This window comes from Nycticebus coucang, chromosome 12 (genome assembly GCF_027406575.1).
Source record: "Nycticebus coucang isolate mNycCou1 chromosome 12, mNycCou1.pri, whole genome shotgun sequence".
NCBI classification, from domain to species: domain Eukaryota; kingdom Metazoa; phylum Chordata; class Mammalia; order Primates; family Lorisidae; genus Nycticebus; species Nycticebus coucang.
The window spans coordinates 15588373-15614610 of record NC_069791.1 but is presented as its reverse complement, the minus strand read 5'-3'; the positions used below and the strand labels follow the sequence as shown (position 1 = coordinate 15614610).

Below are 26238 nucleotides of genomic sequence, written 5' to 3'. Positions count from 1 at the left end.
CTGAGCCCAGAGCGGGCTCATGCCTCAAAGTTTCTTGACATCCTTTTCAGCTTTCTTTCTTTTTGCAGCTTTCTTTCTTTTTTTTTTCTTTTTGAGACAGAGTGTCAAGCTATTGTCCTAGGTAGAGTTCCATGGTGTCATAGCTCACAGCAACCTCCAAGTCTTGGGCTTAAGCTATTCTCATATCAGCCTCCCGAGTAGCTGGGACTATAGGCTCCCGCCACAATGCCCAGCTATTTTAAGAGATGAGGCCTCGCTGGCTTAGGCTGATATCAAACCTGTGAGCTCAGGCAATCCACTTGCCTCAGCCTCCCAGAGTGCTAGGATTACAGGTGAGAGCCACCATGCTGGACCCAAGCTTGAAATTCTTGGCTTTTAAAAATATCTCTGTTTCTCAGATGTTGTCAGTTCTTTGAATGTAACTCTTTGGTGTACTCAGAAAGCCTTTAGGGTGTGCCTTTTGTCCTTGGAGTTCTGCGCTGTCATTAGGATGTATCTAGTTGGGTGCCTTTTTTCTTTCATTTTGTTTGGCTCTTGGTAGACTTTTCCAGTCTGACTTTATTGGCTTCTTTCTACAATTCTGGGAATTTTGTCTTTTTTTTTTTTTTTTTTTTTTCAGACAGAGTCTCATTATATCACCCTGAGTAGAGTGCCATGGTGTCACAGCTCACAGCAACCTCAAACTCTTAGGCTTAAGTGATTCTCTTGCCTCAGCCTCCCAAGTAGCTGGGACTACAGCTGGCTGCCACAATGCCTGGCTATTTTTTTGTTGTAGTTGTCATTGTTTTAGCTGGCCTGGGGCCGGTTCGAACCTGCCAGCCTCAGTGTATGTGGCTGGTGCCCTACCCACTGAGCTACAGGTGCCATTTAGTCTTATTTCTGGGAATTTAGTCTTATTTTTTCTCTTCTATGTGTAATGTTTTAATGTATTTTGCTCTGTCTCTTTTAGATAGTACTTTATTCTTGATTTTTATCAACATGATATCCTCTTGAATCTCTCTGAACATGTTAAGTAGATTTTTTTTTTTTTTTTTGTAGAGACAGAGTCTCACTTTACCACCCTCCGTAGAGTGCTGTGGCGTCACACAGCTCACAGCAACCTCCAACTCCTGGGCTTAGGCGATTCTCTTACCTCAGCCTCCCGAGCAGCTGGGACTACAGGTGCCCACCACAATGCCTGGCTGTTTTTTTGTTGTAGTTTGGTTGGGGCTGGGTTTGAACCCACTACCCTCAATATATGGGGCCGGTGCCCTACTCACTGAGCCAGAGGCGCCGCCCTTAGGTAGTTTTTTTTTTTTTTTTGTAGAGACAGAGTCTCACGGTACCGCCCTGGGGTAGAGTGCCCTGGCCTCACACGGCTCACAGCAACCTCTAACTCTTGGGCTTACGCGATTCTCCTGCCTCAGCCTCCCGAGCAGCTGGGACTACAGGTCCCCGCCACAACACCCGGCTATTTTTCTGTTGCAGTTTGGCCAGGGCTAGGGTTTGAACCCACCACCCTCGGCATATGGGGCCGGCGCCCTACTCACTGAGCAACAGGCGCCGCCCCCTTAGGTAGATTTTTTTAGAAAAGTTCTCTTCTAATTCCTGAACTATTTCATATTTCCTTTGGGAAAAGTTCTTCCAGCAGTCATAAGTATTCTTAAATGTCATATAATTTGTGGATTGTTTATAGTTAATGCGAATGACTAGCTTTGGGATGGGTAGTTGGTATGGTTTTCTGCTGGAGTTGAATAGATCTTACTAGATATTTACATTTTTATTATGGAATATCACATATGAAAAGAATATGTATAAAGTGTATGTACAGTTTAAGGTAGACTAGTAGATTGAACACTAGTTTGTCTAGAATCTAGTTTAAGAACCAAAACTTTAAAATACTCCTGAAGTCACTCTGGGCCTCTCTTGTTACTCTTCCCTCACCCTCAAATATTATCTAGAATACTAAATTTTGTTCATTCCCTAAGTTTGCTTTATAGTTTGTATATATCCCAAGTAACATGTTACTTAGTTTTGCAAGTTTCTGAACGTTATGAGTAGAATCATGCTGTATATTTTCTTATGTGATTTGCCTTGTTTGCTCAGCTGATGCAAATGACTGTAGCCTGATACCCCCAACTGCAGTAGCATTCCACTACATGAATTCACTTTAATTTATTAATTCATTTATCAGTTGGCAAATACTTTAGTTATTTCTGGTTTATGCTAATGTAAAGATCACAGCTATGAACATTCTTATATAATTTTTCATACTAAAAAAAAAAACCCATATATTTATGCATTAGTCATGGGTTTTCAGTGTGTGGATTTTTTTTCTTTTTGTAGAGACAGAGTCTCACTGTACCGCCCTCGGTAGAGTGTCGTGGCGTCACACGGCACACAGCAACCTCTAACTCTTGGGCTTACGTGATTCTCTTGCCTCAGCCTCCCGAGCAGCTGGGACTACAGGCACCCGCCACAATGCCCGGCTATTTTTTTGTTGCAGTTTGGCCGGGGCTGGGTTTGAACCCGCCACCCTCGGCATATGGGGCCAGCGCCCTACTCACTGAGCCACAGGCGCCGCCCCAGTGTGTGGATCTTTTTAGAGAGGGTCTCGTTTTGTTGCCCTGGGTAGACTGCAGGCGGAATCCTTATGGTTCAATGCAGCCTCAAACTCCTTGGCTCAAGTATCCTCCTGTGTCAGCCTCCAGAGTCGCTGGGGTTACAGGCTTTTCACCACCACACCTGGCTAATTTTGTGTATTTTTGGTAGAGATGAGGGTCTCACTCTTGTTCAGGCTGGTCTTGAACTCTTGGCCTCAAGCCTCCTGATCCTCCTGCCTCAGCCTTCCTGAGTGTTAGGATTACAGGCATGAGCTACCATACCCAGCCCCACGGTTCCTTAAAGGAATTTCGTTTTATATCCCAGAATTTAAAAAGACAGTTTAACACATCGTATTAACACTATTTTCCTTTGGAGAATATAGAAAAGGGTAAGGATGGCAAGAGAAATTTGCATTAATAAATGTGGAAAGAGGGCGACGCCTGTGGCTCAGTGAGTAGGGCGCCAGCCCCATATGCTGAGGGTGGCGGGTTCAAACCCAGCCCTGGCCAAACTGCAACAAAAAAATAGCTGGGCGTTGTGGCGGGCGCCTGTAGTCCCAGCTGCTCGGGAGGCTGAGGCAAGAGAATCGCGTAAGCCCAAGAGTTAGAGGTTGCTGTGAGCCGTGTGAAGTCATGGCACTCTACCTGAGAGCGGTACAGTGAGACTCTGTCTCTACAAGACAAAAATAAATAAATAAATAAATAAAAAATAAATATACAAAAAAAAATGTGGAAAGAATCAGTGTAACTTTCATATGTTAACTACAGTTTTAGCAAGCTTAATAATGATTATATACATTACAAGGCCATCTGTATCAATAAGTGTATGTGCGTATATATATATATATTTTTTGTTTGTTTGTTTGTTTTTGTTTTTGCAGTTTTTGGCCAGGGCTGGGTTTGAACCCACCACCTCCGGCATATGGGGCCAGTGCCCTACTCCTTTGAGCCACAGGTGCTGCCCAATAAATATATTTTTAAGTACTTCTAGTCTTTAATTACAGTGTTTCTATAAAGTTTGTAGCTTTTTTTTTCTTTTGAGTCAGAGTGTCACTTTTTGCCACCCTTGGTAGAGTGCTCTGGTATCATAGCTCACAGCAACCTCAAAATCTTGGGCTTGAGCGAGTCTCTTGCCTCTGTTTTTTTATTTTTTTCATTTTTAGTAGAGACGAGGTCTTGCTTTTGCTCAGGCTGGTTTCCAACTTGTGAGCTCAAGCAATCCACCTGCCCCAGCCTCCCAGAGTGCTAGGATTAGAGGTGTGAGCTAACCTCCAGGCCTACAAGATTTATTATAGGTTAATTGGGCTTTTGATTTGTAAAGGTTATTTATTTTTGTTTTTTAAGCTAAAGTTTTTTGCACTAAAACATGCTGTGCTTTTGATAATGAGTTTTGGTACTCTGCTTAAATTACGTAGGCTTACTTGGGGTCATAAATTTTTTTTTAGGATATAAAGGTATAAGCTTATTGGCTCGGTGCCTGTAGCTCAAGTGGCTAAGGCACCAGCCACATACGTCAGAGCTGGTGGGTTCCAATCCAGCCTGGGCCTGCTAAACAACAATGACAACTACAACCAAAAAGTAGGCATTGTGGAAGGCCCTGTAGTCCCAGCTACTTGGGAGGCTGAGGCAAGAGAATCGCTTAAGCCCAGGAGTTGGAGGTTGCTGTGAGCTGTGATGCTACAGCACTTTACCCAGGGCTACAGCTTGAGGCTCTGTCTCAAAAAAAAAAAAAAAAAGGTATAAGCTTATTTTATATTAGAGAAAGGGAGAGGAGGAAAAGCGAGAGAGAGAAGAGAGCAGAGCAGAGAGTGAGAGAGGGGATGGCAGGGAGCGGGGGAGAGAAGAGAGAAAAAGAGTTGAGAGAATGGTGCAGCATTCCAAAGAAAGAAAGGAAGAGTGCCAGCCAGTGTCTCTGTACCTCGTGGACTCAGTGCTAAACGGGATTGAGCAGATGAGAGGCATTCAAAACTACTGATTGCAGAGCTCAGAAAAACTGTATTCCATTTTGATTGGCTGATAGATAATAGACCTGATAAACTTGGCCTCAGGCCTGAGGAGATATAAATCCATTTTAAATATTGCTAAAGTTGGTGGAATAGTTTGCTTCAGCCTTCATTTAAAGATGCACCACTACCTGTGACAAACCTCACTTATAGGCCTCTGGAGGTTCCTAAGGCAGACACATTCACTTTAGTGTTTTCTGAAGTATAAAAGTTGGTAATACATTCATTTAGACATACTATTAATGGGAGTTAGTTGGAAATTTTTCTCATGATCACTATTGTAATTAAATTTGGATAGTGGAACTTACTTGAACGTGAGAAACTGTTTCCTCACTAGAGTTAATGAAAGAACCTAAACCTTGTTTTTTGCAGGAATCCTAGATGTTCTCCTTACCTGCATCATCCCTTTGCAGCATATAAACAGAAAAATTTGGCCACAATCCGAGTCCTGTTTCTGGAAAGTCAAGTTTTCAGAGTTGGGTGGATGAAGAAAGTTTCATGATAATAGCTCAGACTTTACGTTTGGCTCAAGAGATTAGAAAGTGAAAATTAGAGTTGATGCATCAACCTACTTAGTATTTGTATTGACGACTAGAATGTGAGCACTTCATTTCTTGTATCATCTGCTTTCATGTTTCTCCAAGTTTTTTTTTTTTTTTTTTTTTTTTTTTGTAGAGACAGAGTCTCACATACCGCAGGTAGAGTGCCGTGGCATCACACAGCTCATAGCAACCTCTAACTCTTGAGCTTACGCGATTCTCTTGCCTCAGCCTCCCAAGCAGCTGGGACTACAGGCGCCTGCCACAACGCCCAGCTATTTTTTTGTTGCAATTTGGCCGGGGCTGGGTTTGAACCCGCCACCCTCGGCATATGGGGCCGGCGCCCTACTCACTGAGCCACAGGCGCCGCCCCGTTTCTCCAAGTTTTATTTGTTCGTTTATTCATTTGAGACAGAGCCTCACTCTGTTGCCCGAGGTAGTGTGCCATGGTGTCATCATAGCTCGCAGCAACCTCAATCTCTTGGGCTTAAGAGATCCTCTTGCCTTAGCCTCCCAAGTAGTTGGGACTACATGCACCTGCCAGAATGCCTAGCTAGTTTTTCTATATTTAGTAGAGACGGGGTGTCACTCTTCCTCAGGCTGGTCTCGAACTCCTGAGCTCAAGTAATCCACCTGTCTCAGCCTCCTAGAGTGCTAGGATTACAGGCGTGAGCCTCTGTACCCAGCCATTTTTCACCAAGTCTAATACAATTTGTCCTTCTGTGCCCTACTATGGGAAAGCCTTTTACGGTATATTTTGTTCCTGGTTGACTTAAAAATATTTCTAAGTTTATTGTAAGGGAATGTTAGTTTTCCCCATACAGAATGTAATGCTCTTATTTATTTTAGCCCTATCCGAATCACAATTATTGGGAAAAAAATTACCCAAAATATTGTATTCAATAATTTTGCTATCATCATTATTATTATTATTATTATTTTTTAGAAGTCTCACTTTATTGCCCTCAGTAGAGTGCTGTGGCGTCATAACTCACAGCAAACTCCAACTCTTGGGCTCAAGGGATTCTCTTGCCTCAGCCTCCCGAGTACCTGGGCCTATAGGTGCCTGCCACAATGCCTGGCTATTTTTGCAGTTTGGCTGGGGCAGGGTTTAAACCTGCCACCCTCGGTATATGGGGCTGACGCCCTACCCACTGAACCACAGGCACTGCCCCAATTTTGCTATTGTTGTTATGGTAAGTTAATAAGTGAAAGGGATCCCTTATATTGGGTTGAATAAGAATCAAAGCCCTTAAGAGAGCTTAGGGTGGCTCGGTGCCCATAGCACAGTGGTTATGGCATCGACCACATACATGGAGGCTGGCGGGTTTGAACCCGGCCTGGGCCAGCTAAACAACAGTGGCAACTGCAACAGAAAAAAAATAGCCAGGTCTTGTGGCAGGTGCCCGTAGTCCCAGCTACTTGGGAGGCAGAGGCAAGAGAATTGCTTCAACCTAGGAGTTTCAGGTTGCTGTGATCTGTGACACTACGGCACTCTACTAAGGGCAGGAGACATAGTGAGCCTCTGTCTAAAAAAAAGTGCTTAGGGTGTTCCTAGTAATTGTCATTCCAGTTTGAAATCTGCATCATTGCAGTATAAGAAGAACTGATGACCTTATATTTGGAAGGAACACTTTTTGTTTTTTAAGACAAGAGTCTCAAGCTGTTGCTCTGGATAGAGTGCTGTGGTGTCGTAGCTCACAGCAACTTCCAATCTTCAACTCAGGCTCAAGCAGTCCTGTTGCCTCAGATTTTCTATTTTTAGTAGAGATGGGGTCTCGCTTTTGCTCAGGCTGGTCTCGAACTCCTGAGCTCAAACAATCCACCCACCTCGGCTTCTCAGAGTGCTAGGATTACAGGTGTGAGCCACCGAGCCTGGCTGGGACACTGTTTTTTTTTTTTTTTTTTTAAATCCATGGTCACAACTAATATTTGGAGAGCAGAGAAAGGCAGACTAAGAAAAATACAAATAGAAAATGTTGGTGGTGCTGATAGCTCAGTTGGCAGGTCTTTGGCCACATACACCTAGGGTGGCAGGTTCAAACTTGGCCCAGGCCTGCTAAGCAACAGTGACAACTGCAACCAAAAAATAGCTGGCGTTGTGGTGGGCACCTGTAGTCCCAGCTACTTGGGAGGCTGAGGCAAGAGAATTGCTTAAGCCTAAGAGTTTGAGATTGTTGTGAGCTGTGATGCCATGGACTCTACTCCAGGCGACAGCTCGGGACTCTTATTTCAAAAAGAAAATGTTTAATCCTGTGCTGTGGCTTACTGTAGCATTTTGTATTCCCTTACATTTTGGTCTAGACCTTCTCCAAGATCCTGTAAGTTTGGGGGATATATGAGATTGCCAGCTGTCCGACACCTTCCCAGATTTGGAACTTTCTGGAATCTTAATTCCTTTAATTCTCAAAATTATACTGTGAAAGACAGTAACACACACACACAATTAAGGCAAGCTAGAAAGTCATCTCATAAAGAGAATGGTAAAAAGCTGCAGTTGTCCTAAATGTTGTTTAAAAACTTTTTATCTTTTTTGATGTATCGTTTGGCAATAGTTTTCCCTCTTTTCATTTTTTTTTCTTTTTTTTTTTTTTTTTTTTTTTTTTTTGTGGTTTTGGGCCGGGGCTGGGTTTGAACCCGCCACCTCCAGCGTATGGGACCGGCACCCTACTCCTTGAGCCACAGGTGCCACCCTCATTTTTTTTTCATAAAAGGAAAAGATTCGATATTCCTGAGTTATCACTCTCCTAAAATCTACTCAGTTTTACTCAGACGTGTGCTGTGTATAAAGTATTGTTCAGGCCCATGTCTGATATGGAAGGAGAGACACAGACAGGGGAGTGGGTGACTGACTCAGATGTAAATGATCTTATTATTCGTGAGCTGCAGCCACACCTAGAAACCTTGACAATAACAGGGCCTATGTTTGATACACCTCACTTGTTAAATCCTGTCTAGATTTTAGGAATGTCATACGTGTGTTGTTCATCAGCAAAACTGAACAGGCGCTAGAACAATTACAAAGCTCTAATCAGACTTGTGATTACATTGTTTCTCACTTTGGTCATACAGAGAAAATTAAACACAATAATCAAAACAAATTTCTAGTTGTTTTATATTGTTTCTGGTTCAGTGGTTTCAGTGCTATGCGTCCTCCACCGAGATAGATTCATAGGTAAATTAATTAAGGTTAAGACACTTTCCATGTCTTGTGGCAAACCATAAGTGGTTTGGGTTTTTATTTATTTTTTAAATACAGATAACGTCTTGCTCTGTTACCTGGGCTAGAGTGCTGTGGTGTGACCATAGCTCACAGCAACCTCTAACTTTTGGGCTAAACCCCAAAGTGGCTCAGCTTCCTGGCTCAGCCTCCAGAGTAGCTGAGGCTGTAGGCACAGCCCACCATATCTGCCTAGAGTGAATGCTTTAATTAAATTATAAGTTATATACAAAAAGTCCAGATAATCTGTAGTTCAGTGAATTTGTAGAGGATTTTTACAAAGCAAGCACACACATGAAATTACCTCCTGGATTGAGAAGGAGGTTACCAGCATACCCTGTTTCCCCAAAAATAAGACATTCTCCGAAAATAAGATCTACTTACAGGAAAAATAAGACGTCCCCTGAAAATAAGATCTAGCGCATCTTTGGGAGCACACCTTAAAATAAGACACTGTCTTATTTTCGGGGAAGCAGGGTAGAAGTCATGCTCATTCCACATTACTACCCCTGTAGCTGCTTTTGGGTATGTTCTTTTGTGAAGTATCTATTCTAGTGTTTTGGCAATTTTTAAATTGTGCTGTTTGTCTTTTTTCTTATTGATTTATATAAGTGTTCTTTATATATTCTATATATGAATTCTTCGATTTTATGCATTGTAGATATCCTTTCTCTGTGTCTCGAATTTTTTACTTTCTTTTGATGGTGTCTCTTGATCACACAGTAAATTTTTAGCAATTGACAGTGCTATTTTGGTGAAAATATACATACACCATATCTCCCTAAGGATCACTTACTGGAGTACAGTGCCTAAGAGGATAATAAGATCAGAGTTTTGTTATAGTTAGCTTTGCCCACCCAGTAGGTCCAGTTGTCTTAGAAATAAATGTGGGTCCTTGGTTGCATGGGGAACCAGACTGTCTCAAAAAAAAAAAAAAATTATCTACTCATATTATCAACAGTTACCAATTTTACTTCATTTGCATTTCTACCTATCTTCTCCTACCCACATACTATTTTAAAGCGAATCCTAGATATATATCATTTCATCCATAAATATTCAGTATATATCTCTAAAAATGATTCTTTTTTTGAGGCAGAGTCTCATTCTATCGCCTTGGGTACAGTGCTATGGCATCATAGCTCACAGCAACCTCAAACTCTTGGGCTCAGGCAATCCCCTAGCCTCCAGAGTAGGTGGGACTACAGGTGCCTACCATAATGCCCAGCTAATTTTTCTATTTTTAGTAGAGATGGGGGTCTTGCTCTTGCTCAGGCTGGTCTAGAACTCCGGAACTCAGGCATTTCACCCACCTTGGTCTCCCAAAGTGCTAAAATTACAGGCTTGAGCCATTGAGCCTACCCTCTAAAAATAAATTTTCGGGGCAGCGCCTCTAGCTAAGTGAGTAGGGCGCTGGCCCCATATACTGAGGGTGGCGGGTTCAAACCTAGCCGCCGCCAAACTGCAAACAAAAAATAGCTGGGCGTTGTGGCGGGCACCTGTCGTATTAGCTACTCAGGAGGCTGAGGCAAGAGAATTGTTTAAGCCCAAGAGCTGGAGGTTGCTGTGAGCTGTAATGCCATGGCACCAAGGGCGACAGAGTTGAGACTCTGTCTCTAAAAAAATAATGATTAAAAAAATAAAATAAAATAAAAATAATTTTTAAAACAAAAGCCATGTAATAGCATTAATGTTGTAAATTTAAAAAAACTCACAGGCTGGGCGGCGCCTGTGGCTCAGGGAGTAGGGCGCCGGTCCCATATGCCAGAGGTGGCGGGTTCAAACCCAGCCCCGGCCAAAAAAAAAAAAAAAAAAAAAACTCACAGGCTTGGTATGGTAGCTCACGACTGTAATCCTGGCCCTTTGGGAAGTTGAGGTGGGAGGGTCACTTAAGGCCAGGTGTTTGATACTAAGCTGGGCAATGTAAACACTCTCTCTACAAAAAGTTAAAAAATTTGCTGGAGGGATGGCACCTGTGGCTCAAAGGGATAGGGTGCCGGCCCCAGATGCCGGAGGTGACTGGTTCAAACCCAGCCCCGGCCAAAAACAAACAAACAAACAAACAAAAAAAATTTGCTGGACATGATGGTGCATGTTTGCAGAGGCAGGAGGATCACTTGAGCTCAGTAGTTTGTGGCCATAGTGAGCTATGAAAGATCCTGTCTCAAAAAAACAAAAAATTTTTTTTTTCATCACTTAGATGGGTTCAGAATTTTTCCATTTGACTTATTTTTTTCTCTCTTTCTTTAGCAGTTTGTTTAAATTGGGTGGATCAATGCTTTCTTTTTTTTTTTTTTTTTTGCAGTTTTTGGCTGGGGCTGGGTTTGAACCCACCACCTCCAGCATATGGGGCCAGCGCTCTGCTCCTTTGAGCCACAGGCGCTGCCCTATCAGTGCTTTCTTTTTTTTTTTTTTTTTGCAGTTTTTGGCTGGGGCGGGGTTTGAACCCGCCACCTCTGGCATATGGGGCTGGTGCCCTACTCCTTTGAGCCACAGGCACCACCTGATCAGTGCTTTCTTGACTGCTGGCCTAATTCCTGTTCCTAGTACACTGTATTGGGACATTGTATTTCATGTGTAGATATTTTATAACGCTGGCATTTAGGGGAGGAGACTGTAGGAGACTGGGGTGGGCATCAGAATCTTATGAGAGTACATAAATTAGTAAGCCTGTTTGTGGCCCTGATTATTTGAATAGGAGAAACATTATCAGTGCAGATGGGTCAGCAGACAGCTGCCATTCTTTACATTCACCATGGAGCTGTGTATATTTTCTGTTGCCACTCTCTTCCCTCCCATCCTCTACTTCCGTGTGACTTCTGCCTCTTCCTGTCTGGATCTTATCTGAAATATTTTATATTCTTTTTTAAACTTGTTCTTACCCCTGTCTAGGCCAACATCTCATGGTATTGTGATTACCCTTTTACTTGCCTTTCTTCCTTACGGAATGTAAACCCCTCTAGTGCAGATACATTCTTGTTTATGGTTGCAATTCCAGTATGTAGCACAAGTATTGTGGTACTATAACTAGATTTCCAAAGTTAATATTTACCATCATTTATTACAAGATTTCAGATCTATTATAATGTTTATTTCTTTGTATTAAAACTCATAATTAAAAAATCCTCATTGCCTGGGGCCTTTACATGAAATTTCTCTAATCCTTAGAAGAATCTCAATTTACAGATAGAAACCTCATTTTATTTTTGAGGAAACTGAAGTTCAAGAGCTTAAATAGTTGTCTTAAGGCCATACTTGTCCATGCCTTTTAAACTTGTAAGCTAATGATCTTTCCACTACACCACCCTTCCTACAAGGTTAATGTGTCCACTGGGGGAAAAACTGATACAAAGCCCAGGACACTGCCTTTGCCTCCTGAGTTAGAATTCAAGAAGAATAAGCTGGGCCAAGTCAGAAGTTAGTTATCAGTTTCCATGAAGGAATTAGGGAGACAGGAAGTAGACCAGGAAATAAATTGGGTGGGACAAAGAGGAAAAGCTGCTTAGTTAGACATCAGGCTATAAGGAGTGGAGAAGATAGGAAGCAGGAGAGGCAGAGACAGAACAGAGATGGGACTAGGGACAGGCATGTCACAAACTGGTTTGAGTCAACTCTCACTAAGATTTCCTCTAGTAGCAATTTGGCGTTTCTTTCTGGGCTGTGGGTGGAGCCTCAGAGCCCTGAAACAGGAATGCCTGATCAGTATTTTCAGGTCCATGTGCAATGCTTAACACAGAGCAAACACTCAATTCCTGCTTTTTTTGAGTCAGTGATGAATGTATTTCTAATTTTTTGGTATTGTCCACATAAAAGAGATGCCAAGAACACTAATTTTGTACAGATGTGTTTTACAACTAACAATTTTCAAAAAGGGAAAAAAAGCTCAACTTGAGGTTTGGGGCAGAAATTGGGGAGAAATACTGAGATATAATGTTCAGAGTAGAAATTCCTTCTACAATTAGACATTGAAAAGAGGGAATGGGCAAGATAGCTGAAATTAGTGACTTGGTACCTTGATCACCAATATAACTAAATTTAATAAATGTTTTTCAAACACCTGCTAATAGGCCGAACAATATGTCAGATATTGTGCAAGGTTACTGAATATAGGGATAAATTAAGTAACACCCTCACTTGGGGGCTCACAGTCTAAACTAGAGAGACACAAAATCAGTGACAACGCTTATCGAGGCTGTTATGAGACAGTGCCAAAGGAAGCAAGGGAATGCAGAGAAGTTTTTCATTAGTTAGGTACATTTAGTTTAGTTGACAGAAAACCCAAATTAACAGTGGTTAAGTGAAATAGTTTATTTCTCTCTTATGTAAATGGTTAGGTAAGTGGACTGGATGTGACGTCATACTACATAACGTTAGAGTATCCATGTGGTTATCCCACCATGTGTGGCCTCAGTGTCGTGGTCTGAGATGGCAGCTTCTAGTTCAGGCAGCAGGTTGGGGAAAGGAATGAAGAAGACGAGGCACAGATCTGCCTCTTAAAGAAGGTTCCTGGAAACTTGTGCTTTCATTCTGTTAGTCAGAGCTTAGTCTGTGGTTCCATAGCTTACCATGTGCTTAGCTAAAATGATGTGGAGGGTTCCCTAACTTAGCAGAATGGGAGGATACATTTTTTTTTTTTAGATCAGCTAGCAGCCTCTCTGCCACAAGTAATGAATTTTACCTTTCAGAGATGGTGATGCTTAAAACTGAGAACGGAAGATGACTGGGTGTTAGCCAGGTGGACAAGATAAGGAAGGCAGAAGGGAGTAGGCTGTGGAGGGGAATGGAGATGGGAGAGAGCATGGTGAAGCATGGAACTTCTGGTTTTAGGTTGGCTTTAGCATTGGCTAGGTAGAGGGGAGAGGCTCCAGATGAGACTGAAGAATCTGTGAAGGTCATACCCATCACTTTAATGAGTTTGTATTTTATTTTGTAGTAATTGAGAGCCATTGAAAAATTTTAAGCAAAGGAGCAATGCGATGAAATTTGTATATTAGAAGGGTAGTTCTGATTATTTGGAAGACAGATTATGGGTGTGGTGAGCCCAGTTTAGCTCACTTGGTACTGGTCTAGGGGAGAGATGATGAGATGAATTTTGAAGTAGTTCTAAAGTCTGCTTTTAGTTTTCTAAGCATATTAAAATATTTCTTTTTTTTCTCTTTTGGCGTTGCAATTGTAAGAAATAGAATTCATATACTGACTTTTAACAAGAATGTCCTTTACCCATTTCTTTTTACTTTTTTTTTTTTGTAGCGACAGAGTCTCACCTTATGGCCCTCGTTAGAGTGCCGTGGTATCACACAGCTCACAGCAACCTCCAGCTCCTGGGCTTAAGCGAGTCTCCTGCCTCAGCCTCCCGAGTAGCTGGGACTACAGGTGCCCACCACAACGCCCGGCTATTTTTTGGTTGCAATTTGGCCAGGGCCGGGTTTGAACCCGCCACCCTCGGTATATGGGGCCAGCACCTTACCGACTGAGCCACAGGCGCCGCCAAGAATGTCCTTTAAAAACGCTTGTATTTATATGCATCTTCATGAATGTGTGTATATGTAATGTATGAATACATAAACACAAAATACAGTGACCATAGTTAGGCATTAAATTAAGCTACAAAACACATGGTGATGGCATGTATTTTTTTTTTTTTTTTTGTAGAGACAGAGTCTCACTTTATGGCCCTTGGTAGAGTCCTGAGGCGTCACACGGCTCACAGCAACCTCCAACTCCTGGGCTTAAGCGATTCTCTTGCCTCAGCCTCCCGAGTAGCTGGGACTACAGGCGCCCGCCACAACGCCCGGCTATTTTTGGTTGTAGTCGGCCGGGGCCGGGTTTGAACCCGCCACCCTCGGTATGTGGGGCCGGCGCCTTACCGACTGAGCCACAGGCGCCGCCCGATGGCATGTATTTTTAAAATGTAAGACACAAAGAAGCGTTTTTGCACATCACAATGTACAATAATAGTTTTCAAGTCCTTTAAGAAGTGGTGGGGTTTGATCTGAAAATGTATCTTTTTTATGAATGGCATTTATTTATTTATTTTTTTAAATTAAATCATAGCTGTATACATTAATGCGATCATGGGGCACCATACACTGGTTTTATAGACCGTTTGACACATTTTCATCACACTGGTTAACATAGCCTTCCTGGCATTTTCTTAGTTATTGTGTTAAGACATTTATATTCTACATTTACTAAATTTCACATGTACCCTTATAAGATGCACCACAGGTGTAATCCCACCATGAAAATGTATTTTTTTAGTGTTGCAGTAATAAGTGTTCAGTTTTCCTTAGCACAGGTTACAGCCTGTTTGTGTCTCTGAGTTAAAGTTTAAATTTTATGGTAATTAACCAACTGCATGACCTTTGAAACTGAGTGGAGTATTTCAGAGCTTTGAAACTCTCTGAGTACAACTGCTTCGGGTTTGGACTATAAATTGGAATTCCCTTCCCTTGAGCAAGTCAGGGATGAGAGTGGGGGCTGGGAAAAAGGCTGTGTGGTTGGTTGTTCATAAATTTCTGAATTTTATATTTAAAAGGGCATTGATAGCCCGTTTAGATTCATTTTTTAATGCCATTTAGAAATATATAGCTTATGTTCATGTGTTTTAATGTTTCATTCTGACAAAAATTAAAATAATTGGATTTTATGACTTATTCTTTTTTAGGTTGGGAGATTTAAGTTCCTTATGTAACTAAGGAAAGTTAAGAGATTTAAGTTCCTTATGTGACTCAGTGAGCAGGGCGCCGGCCCCATATACAGAGGGTGGTGGGTTCAAACCCAGCCCCGGCCAAACTGCAACCAAAAAATAGCTGGGCGTTGTGGCGGGCACCTGTAGTCCCAGCTACTCGGGAGGCTGAGGCAGGAGAATCGCCTAGGCCCAGGAGTTGGAGGTTGCTGTGAGCTATGTGACGCCACGGCACTCTACCGAGGGCAATAAAGTAAAACTCTGTCTCTACAAAAAAAAAAAAAAAGAAAAGTCCTATTCCAGATTAAACAATCAAGATAACCAGGTGCATGAAATTTGGAAATTTTATTACCCGCCCCCCCCCCCCCCCAGTGTTACTGGCAATTGTAGATTTTCTAGGTACTCCACTTTGCAAGTTATCCAGGCCTTATGTGCCTCTGTTAGTCAGCGGGACAGCAGCCATTTTGCCTGTTGTAGTTCCTTGCCCAGTGAAAGAAAATGTGATCCTAGAAACTGAATCTTGCTATTTGGACCTGGTTAATTTTGTGTATGGTCGGTAACATTAAGTTTTTAAAATTTGCAGGATTTAAAATTTTGTAGCCATTTGTCCAAAAAAATAAAGTAAACAATAAATAGAATAAAATATAAATTAAATTAAATATAGGGCTTCATATCAGTAGAGTCTTGAATTTTGGGAATTGAAGCTTCCTGCAGATTTATTGGATAGTTTCTTCATTGACATTTTTTCCCTATTCATCTTTTTCATGAGACCAGGATGTTCACAAGTGACTTGAGAAACTGAACAACTCAGAATCTAACTATGAATATTTAATGAGAGATAGCCAGTCTAAAAGAATGATTTAGCCTCTAAAATACTATTCATAACCATTAGTTTGTTAATAGTTCTAGAAAAGTTTTCCATATTCTGGGGTCCTGAGGGGAATGGTCTGGATGAACCTAATAGGCTTTTCTATCTTTCATGATTGATTTTACCTTACTGAAAAATTATCTTAAACAGAGGAAGTGAGTAGGCCTGGTAGAACCAGATTCTAAACAGTGCTGCTTCAGTGGGAAAGGGGGTGGTTTGTCAATCAGTGTGTGTTGTGGCTATTGCTCCAGAGGCAGCCAGACTTCTGTGCAGTTAGTAAACACTACTGTAGGCAGCCGACTGGTGCTGCCTACACAAATCTTAAAGCTAATGACAAGTTGTCTTTCTAGGGATTCCATTTAGCTACAGATTTAAGGTTTATCAGTAGTGTTTCCAAAACATGGAAGTATTTTGAGGACTAGATCCTGTCATTTGTTTGAAGTCTGTAGTCAAAAGCAAGTTCAGTTCATGTATATATTATTTCTGTTTATCAAGAACATTTCATTTATTGAGTACTTGGTTTGTGCTTGGCTTGGTGCTGAGTGCTTTACAAAATAATTGCTGCAACAACCCTGCAAGGTAGGTATTGTTATTTTCATTTATGTGTGAGAATCTGCATACAAAACTTATATAAGTATTATTGATACTAAAACATTGAACTCACTGAGTAAAAGACATGGTGTCCAGAAGAATATTAGCATCATTTTATTGATAGAACTATTTCACAGCACTCATGACTGTATAACGTCATGTCATGTACTTGTCTCTGCCCACTAGCATGTAAGTTCCAACACATCATAAACCTCTGTGTGTTGTTTCATACTGAGCACTGGAATAATCGTAGTCTAAAAAGCTTTACTCTTGGCTCCGTGCCTGTAGCTCAAGCAGCTAAGAAACCAGCCACATACACCAGAGCTGGGGGGTTTGAACCCAACCCGGGCCTGCCAAACAGCAATGACAATTACAACCAAAAGTAGCCAGGTGCTGTGGCGGGCGCCTATAGTCCCAGCTATTCGGGAGGCTAAGGTGAGAGAATCGCGTAAGCCCAGGAGATGGAGGTTGCTGTGAGCTGTGACAGCATAGCACTCACCCCAGGGCAATAGTTTGAGGCTCTGTCTCTAAAAAAAAAAAAAAGCTTTAGTCTTCAGTTAACTAATTATATGTGATTTCTATTTCTCCTACACTTGCTTAAAAAAAAAAAAAAGACGTGGAGATAAGGGAGTTTATTAAAACTCGTGGACATTTTCATCAGATTTCTTTTTGGTCAACTTTTACTTTTTCCCCCTCTCTTTTCTTCTGTGGTTTTTTTTTTTTTTTTTTTTGTTGTTGTAGTTTTTGGCCGGGGCTGGGTTTGAACCCACCACCTCTGGCATATGGGGCTGGTGCCCTATTCCTTTGAGCCACAGGCGCCGCCCTTCTTCTGTGTTTTTTTATTGAGAGATAATTCATGTTCCATAAAATTCACACTTTTAAAGTAAATGTGTCATTTGATAATATTTAGTATATTTACAAAGTTGTGTAACTCTTACAGCTATCTAATTTTAGAATATTTTTATCACTCTGTAAAGAAACCCCAAACCCATTAGCATATACTCCGGTTTTCCTCTCCCCCAACCCCAGCAGCCACTAAACTACTTCCTGTCTCTGGATTTGCTTGTTCATATAAAGAAATTCTATGACAGCAGCACCTGTGGCTCAAAGGAGTAGGGTGCCAGCCCCATATGCTGGAGGTGGTGGGTTCAAACCCAGCCCTGGCCAAAAACTGCAAAAAAAAAAAAAGAAAAGAAAGAAATTGTATGATTTGATATGTGGTCCTTTGTGACTGGCTTCCTTGCCTTATCCCTTTCCTTTTAAAAGTGTCAAGGCTGGGCACGGTGGCTCACACCTGTAATCGTAGCACTCTGGGAGGCTGATGTGGGTGGATTGCCTGAGCTCAGGAGTTTGAGACCAGCCTGAGCAAAAGAGAAATCCCATCTCTACTAAAACAATAGAAAAACTAGCTGGGTGTTGTGGTGGTGCCTAGAGTTCCAACTAGTTGAGGCTGGAGACCCAAAGAGTTTGAGGTTACTATGTAAGCGGTGACGCTGTGACACTCTACCCAGGGTGACAGAGGGAGATTCTGTCTCCAAAAAAAAAAAAAAGTTACCAATTAAATGTTACATCATTCAGGGTGGTTGATTCAGAAGAATAAAAAATAATAATGTGGTTGTTAATTCTTTTATTATTGAGTAATATGATATTTTGGATATGTACACTTTCCAGATGACTGATAATACCATAAATGCCTTTTAAGAGCTGAAACTATTTAATTTTAGTCATGGTTGATGGAAGTCTTTTAAAATTGCATGACATTATTTCTGCATTTTCTTGATAATAACAATTTAACCTTTTATTAATAACCTGGGGTTTATTATTTTGAGTATTTATTGTCCTATACTGTATTACTATGGTGTCCTGAGGTATTTATAGTACATACTGAATGGCCTGAGATTTGCTATGTTTTAATAGTGTCTGATACTTCTGAGATAAGTTCATTTACCTAAGATTTGAATTTGATTAAAATTTTTTCTTGTCTGGTGGCTCATGTGTGTTATCCTAGCAAGGTCAGGGTGGGAGGATCCTTTGATTTTAGGAGTTTGAAACCAGCCTGAGCAAGAGCCAGACCTGGTCTCTACTAACAATAGGAAAATTAGCTGGGTGTTGTGGTGAGAGCCTGTAGTCCCAGCTACTGGGAAGGTTGAAGCAGGAGGATCGCTTGAATCCAGAAGTTTGAGTTTGCTATTAAGCTAGGCTGAGGCCTTATATTTTAGCCCTGGTGACAGAGCAAGACTCTTATCTTAGAAACAAACAAACAAACTCCCTAAAAGAGAACTTTTGGGTTGTTTTCTGTTTTCCTTTATTCTTAGGTTTTTTTTCTGAAATTGTATTTGTATTAAAGTTTTACACATACATATTTATAAGAGTAAAGTGATTTTATAAGATACTACCACAAACAGCAGCCCTCTGCTTACCTCTACCACCCAATTTCTTCCTCCCTAAAGAACCTCTTTTTCCTCTTTAACTGATTTTTTATTTTTGAAACAGAGTCTCACTATGTCGCTCTTGGTAGAGTGCTGTCGTGTCACAGCTCATAGCAGCCTCAAACTTGGGCTTAGCGATTCTCTTGCCTCAGCCTCCCAAGTAGCTGGGACCATAGGCGCCACCACAATGCTTGGCTATTTTTGGTTGCAGTTGTCATTGTTGTTTAGCAGGCCCCGGGCTGGCTCGAACCTGCCTCGGTGTTAACGTGGCTATGGGTGCCAAGCCTTTACTGAGTTTTTTTTTTAGGTCTTACTTTCATACTTTAAATAACATGCATACATTTCTTTTTTTTTTTTTTTTTTTTGTGGTTTTTGGCCGGGGCTGGGTTTGAACCCGCCACCTCCAGCATATGGGACCAGCGCCCTACTCCTTGAGCCACAGGCGCCGCCCAACATGCATACGTTTCTTTTGTTTGTTTGTAGAGACAGAGTCTCACTCTATCGCCCTCGGGTGGCGTCACATAGCTCACAGCAACCTCTAACTCCTGGGCTTAGGTGATTCTTTTGCCTTAGCCTCTGGAGTAGCTGGGACTATAGGCGCCCGCCACAATGCCCGGCTGTTTTTTTGTTGCAGTTTGGCTGGGGCTGGGTTTGATCCCGCCACCCTCGGTATATGGGGCCGGCGCCCTACCCACTGAGCCATCGGCGCCGCCCATATTTCTTTTTTATTTTCAGTTCTTTTGCATTATGTTTTGGCTTTCCACTTTATCTGCTCACCTACATTTTCTCTACCACCTTCCTCTCTATATAGTTATAGCATAATTTTGGTTAAGTGTTAGAATTCATACTCAGTATTTACATTATTACCACTATGTAAATGCTGTTGACAGCTAAATCATGTGGTACACCATGACTTTTTTTTTTCTTTCCTACTTAAATTTTGTTAGCTCTGGAATTGTTAGACTTTTTATTTTCTTATTTTCTGTGTATTTATCATTGAAATGTCTCCATACCTCTCTTGTTACATGCATCTCCTTATTCTTTTAGTTACACCTTCTCAGATAAGCCCATCCTAGAGTCTTCCATGCGCTCCAGTTAAGATGGGTTGATTGCTGAGTGAGTGGCACAGCAGTAGAATGGGTCAGTCTTTTCCAGCTCCTTAGAGAGTTCCTTGGCTGCATGGGTTGCATCCTTTCTTTTCTGGATCTTGTCTTCATCTTTATTAGGCTTACTAACCTTCTCTTTGGCTGAGTGCATCTCTGAAAGACATCTCTACGTATCTTGTTTTCTCAGAATGGTGACCTTGCCCTCAACAGTGCCTGTTGTCCTCCATTCTGGAGACCCTTTATTTTGTCCTTCTAGAAATAAAATCTGCAATCTTTGTGCAAGGGTCAGGAAAGGACATTCTCTTGCCTGTATGGAGGAAGGAAGAGGATCTCGGAGTCTAACTTTTCTTAAATTTCCAGTGAATCTCCCTGTTTTATAACCTTTTGCCCCCACCCAATTCCTATGGATTTTTATAGTGTAAATTGATGCTAACACTGCCCCTACCCCTAATCCCTATACTTAGTTTAGGATTCAGCTTTATTGGGTATCCTAACACATTTATCACTTACCCATCTGCTTTCCAAATTTGAAAACTTTGTTGCTACTGTCTTTTCGGTTCTTTTTTGTCCTTGTGGGTTAGTGCTTCCCCTTCTCCCCCTTTTACTGTCATTTAGTGAGGTCTGAGAAAGAACAGAGGCTGTGTATGCGTTCTGGTATCTCTGACTGGAAGTTCCCTGAGCTGCCCTTTATCTCTGCTCTTCCTCCCAAGCTGGTCTACTAGTCATCTTTTATCTCCCTTTTATCTTCTTGTTGCCTCTGACTTCTGACTTTTCCTCATCTTGTTCCAACTCAGCCACCTTTAATACTTTACCAGATTACTGGGCCTTTCACCTCTCATTTCCTTTCACCCCGTACTCCTCTGTTGTTTCATGTTCTCTTATTTCTGGGGTCTCCCCAAGCAGAGTAGCCATTTTCTCCCATTGCTTCTCATCAGTTTCCCTCACCTCCTGTCTTTCTCTGTGCCACTAATACACAAAACACAAACATTCTCAAAGGATGGGTGCTGGTTGCGTTTGGATAACTGCTTAAGAAACTGTTCTGAACAACAGCAAAAACCAGTCATCACTCTTTAAAGATTAAATCTTTGTTGTTTTAATACATGTCCTGACCTTGCTTCTCTCATTCTTGTTATCTTTTATCCTGTGTCACGTCTCTTTGACTCCTTTTCTTTTCACTAACTACTCATCTACTGATAGATCATCTTCCTTGTAGGCATTGGCCACTATGGGTATTCACTTTTTAGGACAGATAAACATTACTAATAGTAGAATAATTATTATATCGGGAGTTAGATAGCCTAATTAACATTACATATTGTGAGACTCTGAATCACGGAGTCCTGATCCTTTATCTGTAAAATGGGGATTATAACCTTTTCCTTTTTTATGGGACTTAGAGAAGCAAATTAAGAGAGGTCAAGTCATAGTATTTAGGAAACTTAAAAACATTGGTGTGCCTACCCATCTCTCCTTTCACAGATGGTCCAGGCTGGAATCTGGGAGCTGTTTCCCCGTGTCTGGGGCATGGGCACCAGTAGGACCGAGTAGCTCCCCAGAGGATCAGCTGCAGCTTGAACGATCTCTCTGCTGTGGTGGACACCATGCCTGTTGCCTTAGCCTTGCGATGAGAAGCATCAGCTGTGCTATTCTTAGTATGGACGCTAATGTTCCCAAAACAGTGGCAGGGGCTTCCTAGGCAGAGAACATCTGTAAGGAGTATGTGATGGTGGCTAATGGGATGCTAGGGTTGGGGGTGGGGAATGAGGGGGTAGATGGAAGACGTTCCCTGAGGGAGTTGTTGGAGCCAATGGTGGGCAAAAGCCAGCAAAAATTTTTCTACTGTTATTGTGACCACTAAGGAGATTTGTATTTACTTTTTAAGGCAGACAAACATTACTAATAGAATAGTCATTGTTTTGGGAAGTTAGATGGCTTGACATTATATATTGTGAGACTGCATAGTCTACTTAGATCTGGAGGAATTCAGGTTGTATACCAATTCTTAGTAAATGGGTTCTAGAGTTCGTGTTCCTGTTTTTCCAAGGTTGAGCTTGGCTTTTTGCCATATAATTGGCAGTACTGATTTGTTTAATTTAACCATTTCCTCAAGAACAAGGAAAACTAGGTGCATAAATGTTAGTTACACATAGTAGATAGTAAAAGTGAACTTCAATACGGTAATAAATTATCACAAGTTTCATGATTTATGGAGTTTTCTTTTCTTTTTTTTTTTTTTTGAGACAGAGCCTCAAGCTGTCACCCTGGGTAGAGTGCTGTAGCATCATAGCTCACAGCAACCTGTAACTCCTGGGCTTAAGTGATTCTCTTGCCTCATCCTCCCAAGTAGCTGGGACTACAGGCGCCCGCTACAACACCCGGCTATTTTTGGTTGCAGCCATCATTGTTGTTTGGCTGGCCCGTGCTGGATTAGAACCCGCCAGCTCAGGTGTATGTGGCTGGCGACTTAGCCGCTAGAGCCACAGGTGCCAAGCCGATTTATGGAGTTTTCTTAGACAAATGAACTCAATCTATTTTTTTTTTTTTTTTTTTGTTTGGCCGGGGCTGGGTTTGAACCTGCCACCTCTGGCATATGGGACCGGCGCCCTACTCCTTGAGCCACAGGTGCTGCCCTTTTTTTTTTAGAGACTAGATCTTGCTCTGGCTGAGGCTAGGCTTGAACTCCTGAGCTCAAGGCAGTCCGCTGGCCTCAGCCTTTCAGAATGCTAGGATTATAGGCATGAGCCACCACGCCCGGCCAGCTCAGTGTTTTTTAATACTATATATCTTATAGTTTATCTTAAAATTTCCAGAAGTTCAAAGGGACCAGAAGCTGTTGTGCTTTTGTAGATGTTTTCTAGTGCTTCCAAATGCAGACTTCGGTTCATTACCTGTATCTCCATCTTAGGTTGTGACTTTCACCTAGTTAATTTTTTTATTTTTTAACGAGAGCTACAGTCCAGGCATGATGGCTTATGCCTGTAATCCTTGCACTTTGTTAGGCCAGGGCAGGAGAATCATTTGAGGCCAGGAGTTTTGAGATCTGTGCGAGCAAGAGTGAGACCCTGTTTCTACCAATAATAGACAAATTAGTCAGGCATGTTAACATGTGCCTGTACTCTCAGCTACTCAGGAGGCTGAGGCAGGAGGATGGCTCAAGTCCAGGAGTTGAGGCTACTGTGAGCTATGATATCACCACTATATACTAGCCAATGTGACAAAGCAAGACCCTGTCTCAAAAACAAACAAACAAAAAAAGAGCTACAAATTGATCTTACAGCATCTGTGGAGGGCTGAGTAATAGTTAATGTTGTATACCCATAAACATATTGCATGTAGGATAACAGACTACCTTGATTTATGAAAATAATATTCCTGAGAGGCTGTCTATAAAGTAATTTTTGGTATATAAATGAATTTTTCCATTTAATTGGAGATATTAATTGGCTCTAACATAGTTTTCCATGTCTTTTGTAATTTGTTTTTTTTTTTTTTGTTGAGACAGTCTCACTATGTTGCCCTTGGTAGAGTGCTGTGGCATCACAGCTCGCAGCAGCCTCAAACTCTTAGGCTTAAGCGATTCTCTTGCTTCAGCTTCCCAAGTAGCTGGGACTACAGGTGCCCACCACAATGCCTGACTATTTTTTGTTGCAGTTGTCATTATTGTTGAGCAGGCCTGGGCTGGGTTTGAACCTGCCAGTCTCAGTGTATGTGGCTGGCACCCTAACCACTGAGCTATGGGCACCAAGCCTTTTGTAATTATTGCTCTGCTTCCCTTGGAGGGGTTCTTAGTCTAGTAGTAAGGGACTATGTTTCTACCTCTGTATTGCTAGGGCTATAAGAGCCTGCTGATTGAAATAAAGAGAATTAATAACATAGTGTCGTAATTCAGATTATTTGGACTCATTTTCCAATGTGACATGTGAATTGTTTCACTTATCTCTTGGACCTTAACTGCCAGGTAGGCTTTTGAAAAATAAATCTGCATGGGCGGTGCCTGTGGCTCAAGGAGTAGGGCGCTGGTCCTATATGCCGGAGGTGGCGGGTTCAAACCCAGCCTTGGTCAAAAACCAAAAAAAAAATCTGCAGGTGGCACCTGTGGTTCAGTGGGTAGGGCGCCAGCCCCGTATACTGAGGATGGCAGATTCAAAGCCAGCCCCAGCCAAACTGCAACAAAAAATAGCCGGGCGTTGTGGTGGGCACCTGTAGTCCCAGCTACTCGGGAGGCTGAGGCGAGAGAATCGCCTAAGCCCGGGGGTTGGAGGTTGCTGTGAGCTGTGTGATGCCATGGCATTCTACTGAGGGTGATAGGGTAAGACTCTGTCTCTACCAAAAAAAAAAGGTGGCACCTGTGGCTCGAAGGAGTAGGGTGCCAGTCCCATATGCTGGAGGTAGCAGTTTCAAACTCGACCCTAGCCAAAAATTGCAAAAAAAAAAGAATAGGAAAGAAAGAAATCTGTATTATGGGGAGTAGCAAAGTGTTAACAGCTGTTAAATTTCTAGTCTAGTCTTGGATGATGGTAATACCTGATTCTAAAATACAAAAGATTATGCAGCATATTGAGAGAACATACATGGTAATAAGAACAGGAAGGAAGTCATTTGGCTGTCCTGGAACAATTGCTTAAAAGCATAGACAGGCTTTTCATTCTGTTTTAGCATTGCTATTTATAGATTTGAAGTTAGAGTTAACTTTCTTTAAAAAATATCCTCAGATGTTTTTATAGTTAAATTGTCACCTAAATACAATACATACGAATTTATGGCTCTGTGTGTGTGTGTGTGAGAGAGAGAGAGAAAGAGAGGCAAAGAAAAAGAGGGAGAGAGACTGATTGATTGTAATACAATAATGTAACATAAGCCAAATAATTTAGCCTTGTCAATGCCAAGGGCATAATTTTAACTGTTGTAGACTAGCAAAACTATTTTTAGCTACCTTGTAAGATCAATATCTCACTTGACCTAGATGCCACTATCTTATTGGACTTAGACGCCACTATAACAAAATTAGCTGTAGAATGATTTTTGAAAGTTTTAAGGTTATTAACCACAGCTTGACTTATTCATGGCACCAACCGAAGATGTATGTGTCAATTTTCATTTGTTTGATTTGTTTGGGAGCTGCTGGTTGTTCAGTTTCAGTGTACGTCTAAGTTTAGTTAAGATGTAATTTCTTTCCATTTTTTAGACTGTTCTGTGTACCTTAACTCCTTTGATCCTTCATTCTTGAAATTTTAGTAGGCTATGTGGTGAATTTATTTTTTAATCCTCCGGTGGCAAGGATTGAGTAAATTGTATACAGAACTTCATAGCACATCATCAGCGTGGCCTGTTCCAAGTTTTCTCTCAGCCTTTGAGATTAATTTCCTTTTCATCTCCACTTCCCACTTCTTTTTTTTTTTTTTTGTAGAGACAGAGTCTCACTTTATGGCCCTCTGTAGAGTGCCGTAGCGTCACACAGTTCACAGCAACCTTCAATTCCTGGGCTTAGGTGATTCTCTTGCCTCAGCCTCCCGAGTAGCTGGGATTACAGGTGCCCGCTACAATGCCTGGCTATTTGTTGTTGTTGTTGTTGTTGTTGTTACAGTTTGGCTGGGGTCGGGTTTGAACCCGCCACCCTCGGCATATGAGGCCGGCGCCCTACCTGCTGAGCCTGAGCCACAAGGGCTGCCCCACTTCCCACTTCTGTTCCCATTTCCTCGTAGTTAACTGTTCTGATGTGTCTGGTAAATATGTTTCCATTTATATGCATTTTTGTAAATATATAGAGTTGTGTTTTGTGTGTGTTGTTAAATTCACCTAAATGGTTTTGTGCTGTAGTCTTCATTCTGCTTCTTTCTTTCCCCTCTGGTACTATTTAAGGACTATGTTGCTATGTATGTGTCTAGTTCTTCTGTTTCTGACTGCCATCTACTTTCAGGTTATCTTCAACTCCTCAGTACCACTGACAATGGCCCGAACATCTTTGTACTTGCTCTCTATGGCCCCATGGGAGAAATTCTTTGGATATACACATAAGAGTGCATTGATGTACTTAATTTGACTGAGCACTGCCAGCCAGCGCTTAGCTTTATCCAGTTTTCTATTTTTTGCCTATCTGATAAGATAAAGTGTTATCTAAATGTTGTTTTAATTAGTATTCTCCAGTTACTTATGAGTTCCTGCGTCTCTTTTTACTATTAGGACCATTCAGAATGCCTCTTCCATGAATACCT

General features: G+C 41.7%; 1 protein-coding gene across 5 annotated transcripts in view; it reads left to right on the top strand.

The window, feature by feature from the left end:
• The window catches only part of DIP2B (disco interacting protein 2 homolog B), a 264807-nt gene that overhangs the window by 30579 nt on the left and 207990 nt on the right, over positions 1–26238 (top strand). For 3 of the 5 annotated variants that reach the window (XM_053557997.1, XM_053557998.1, XM_053557996.1), the window contains exon 2: positions 13595–13717. The exons of the other annotated variants lie outside the window; for them this stretch is intronic. In XM_053557997.1, coding sequence (XP_053413972.1) covers positions 13595–13717 — 123 coding nt within the window. The remainder of the gene's footprint in view (positions 1–13594; positions 13718–26238) is intronic. 5 annotated transcript variants of the gene reach the window in all.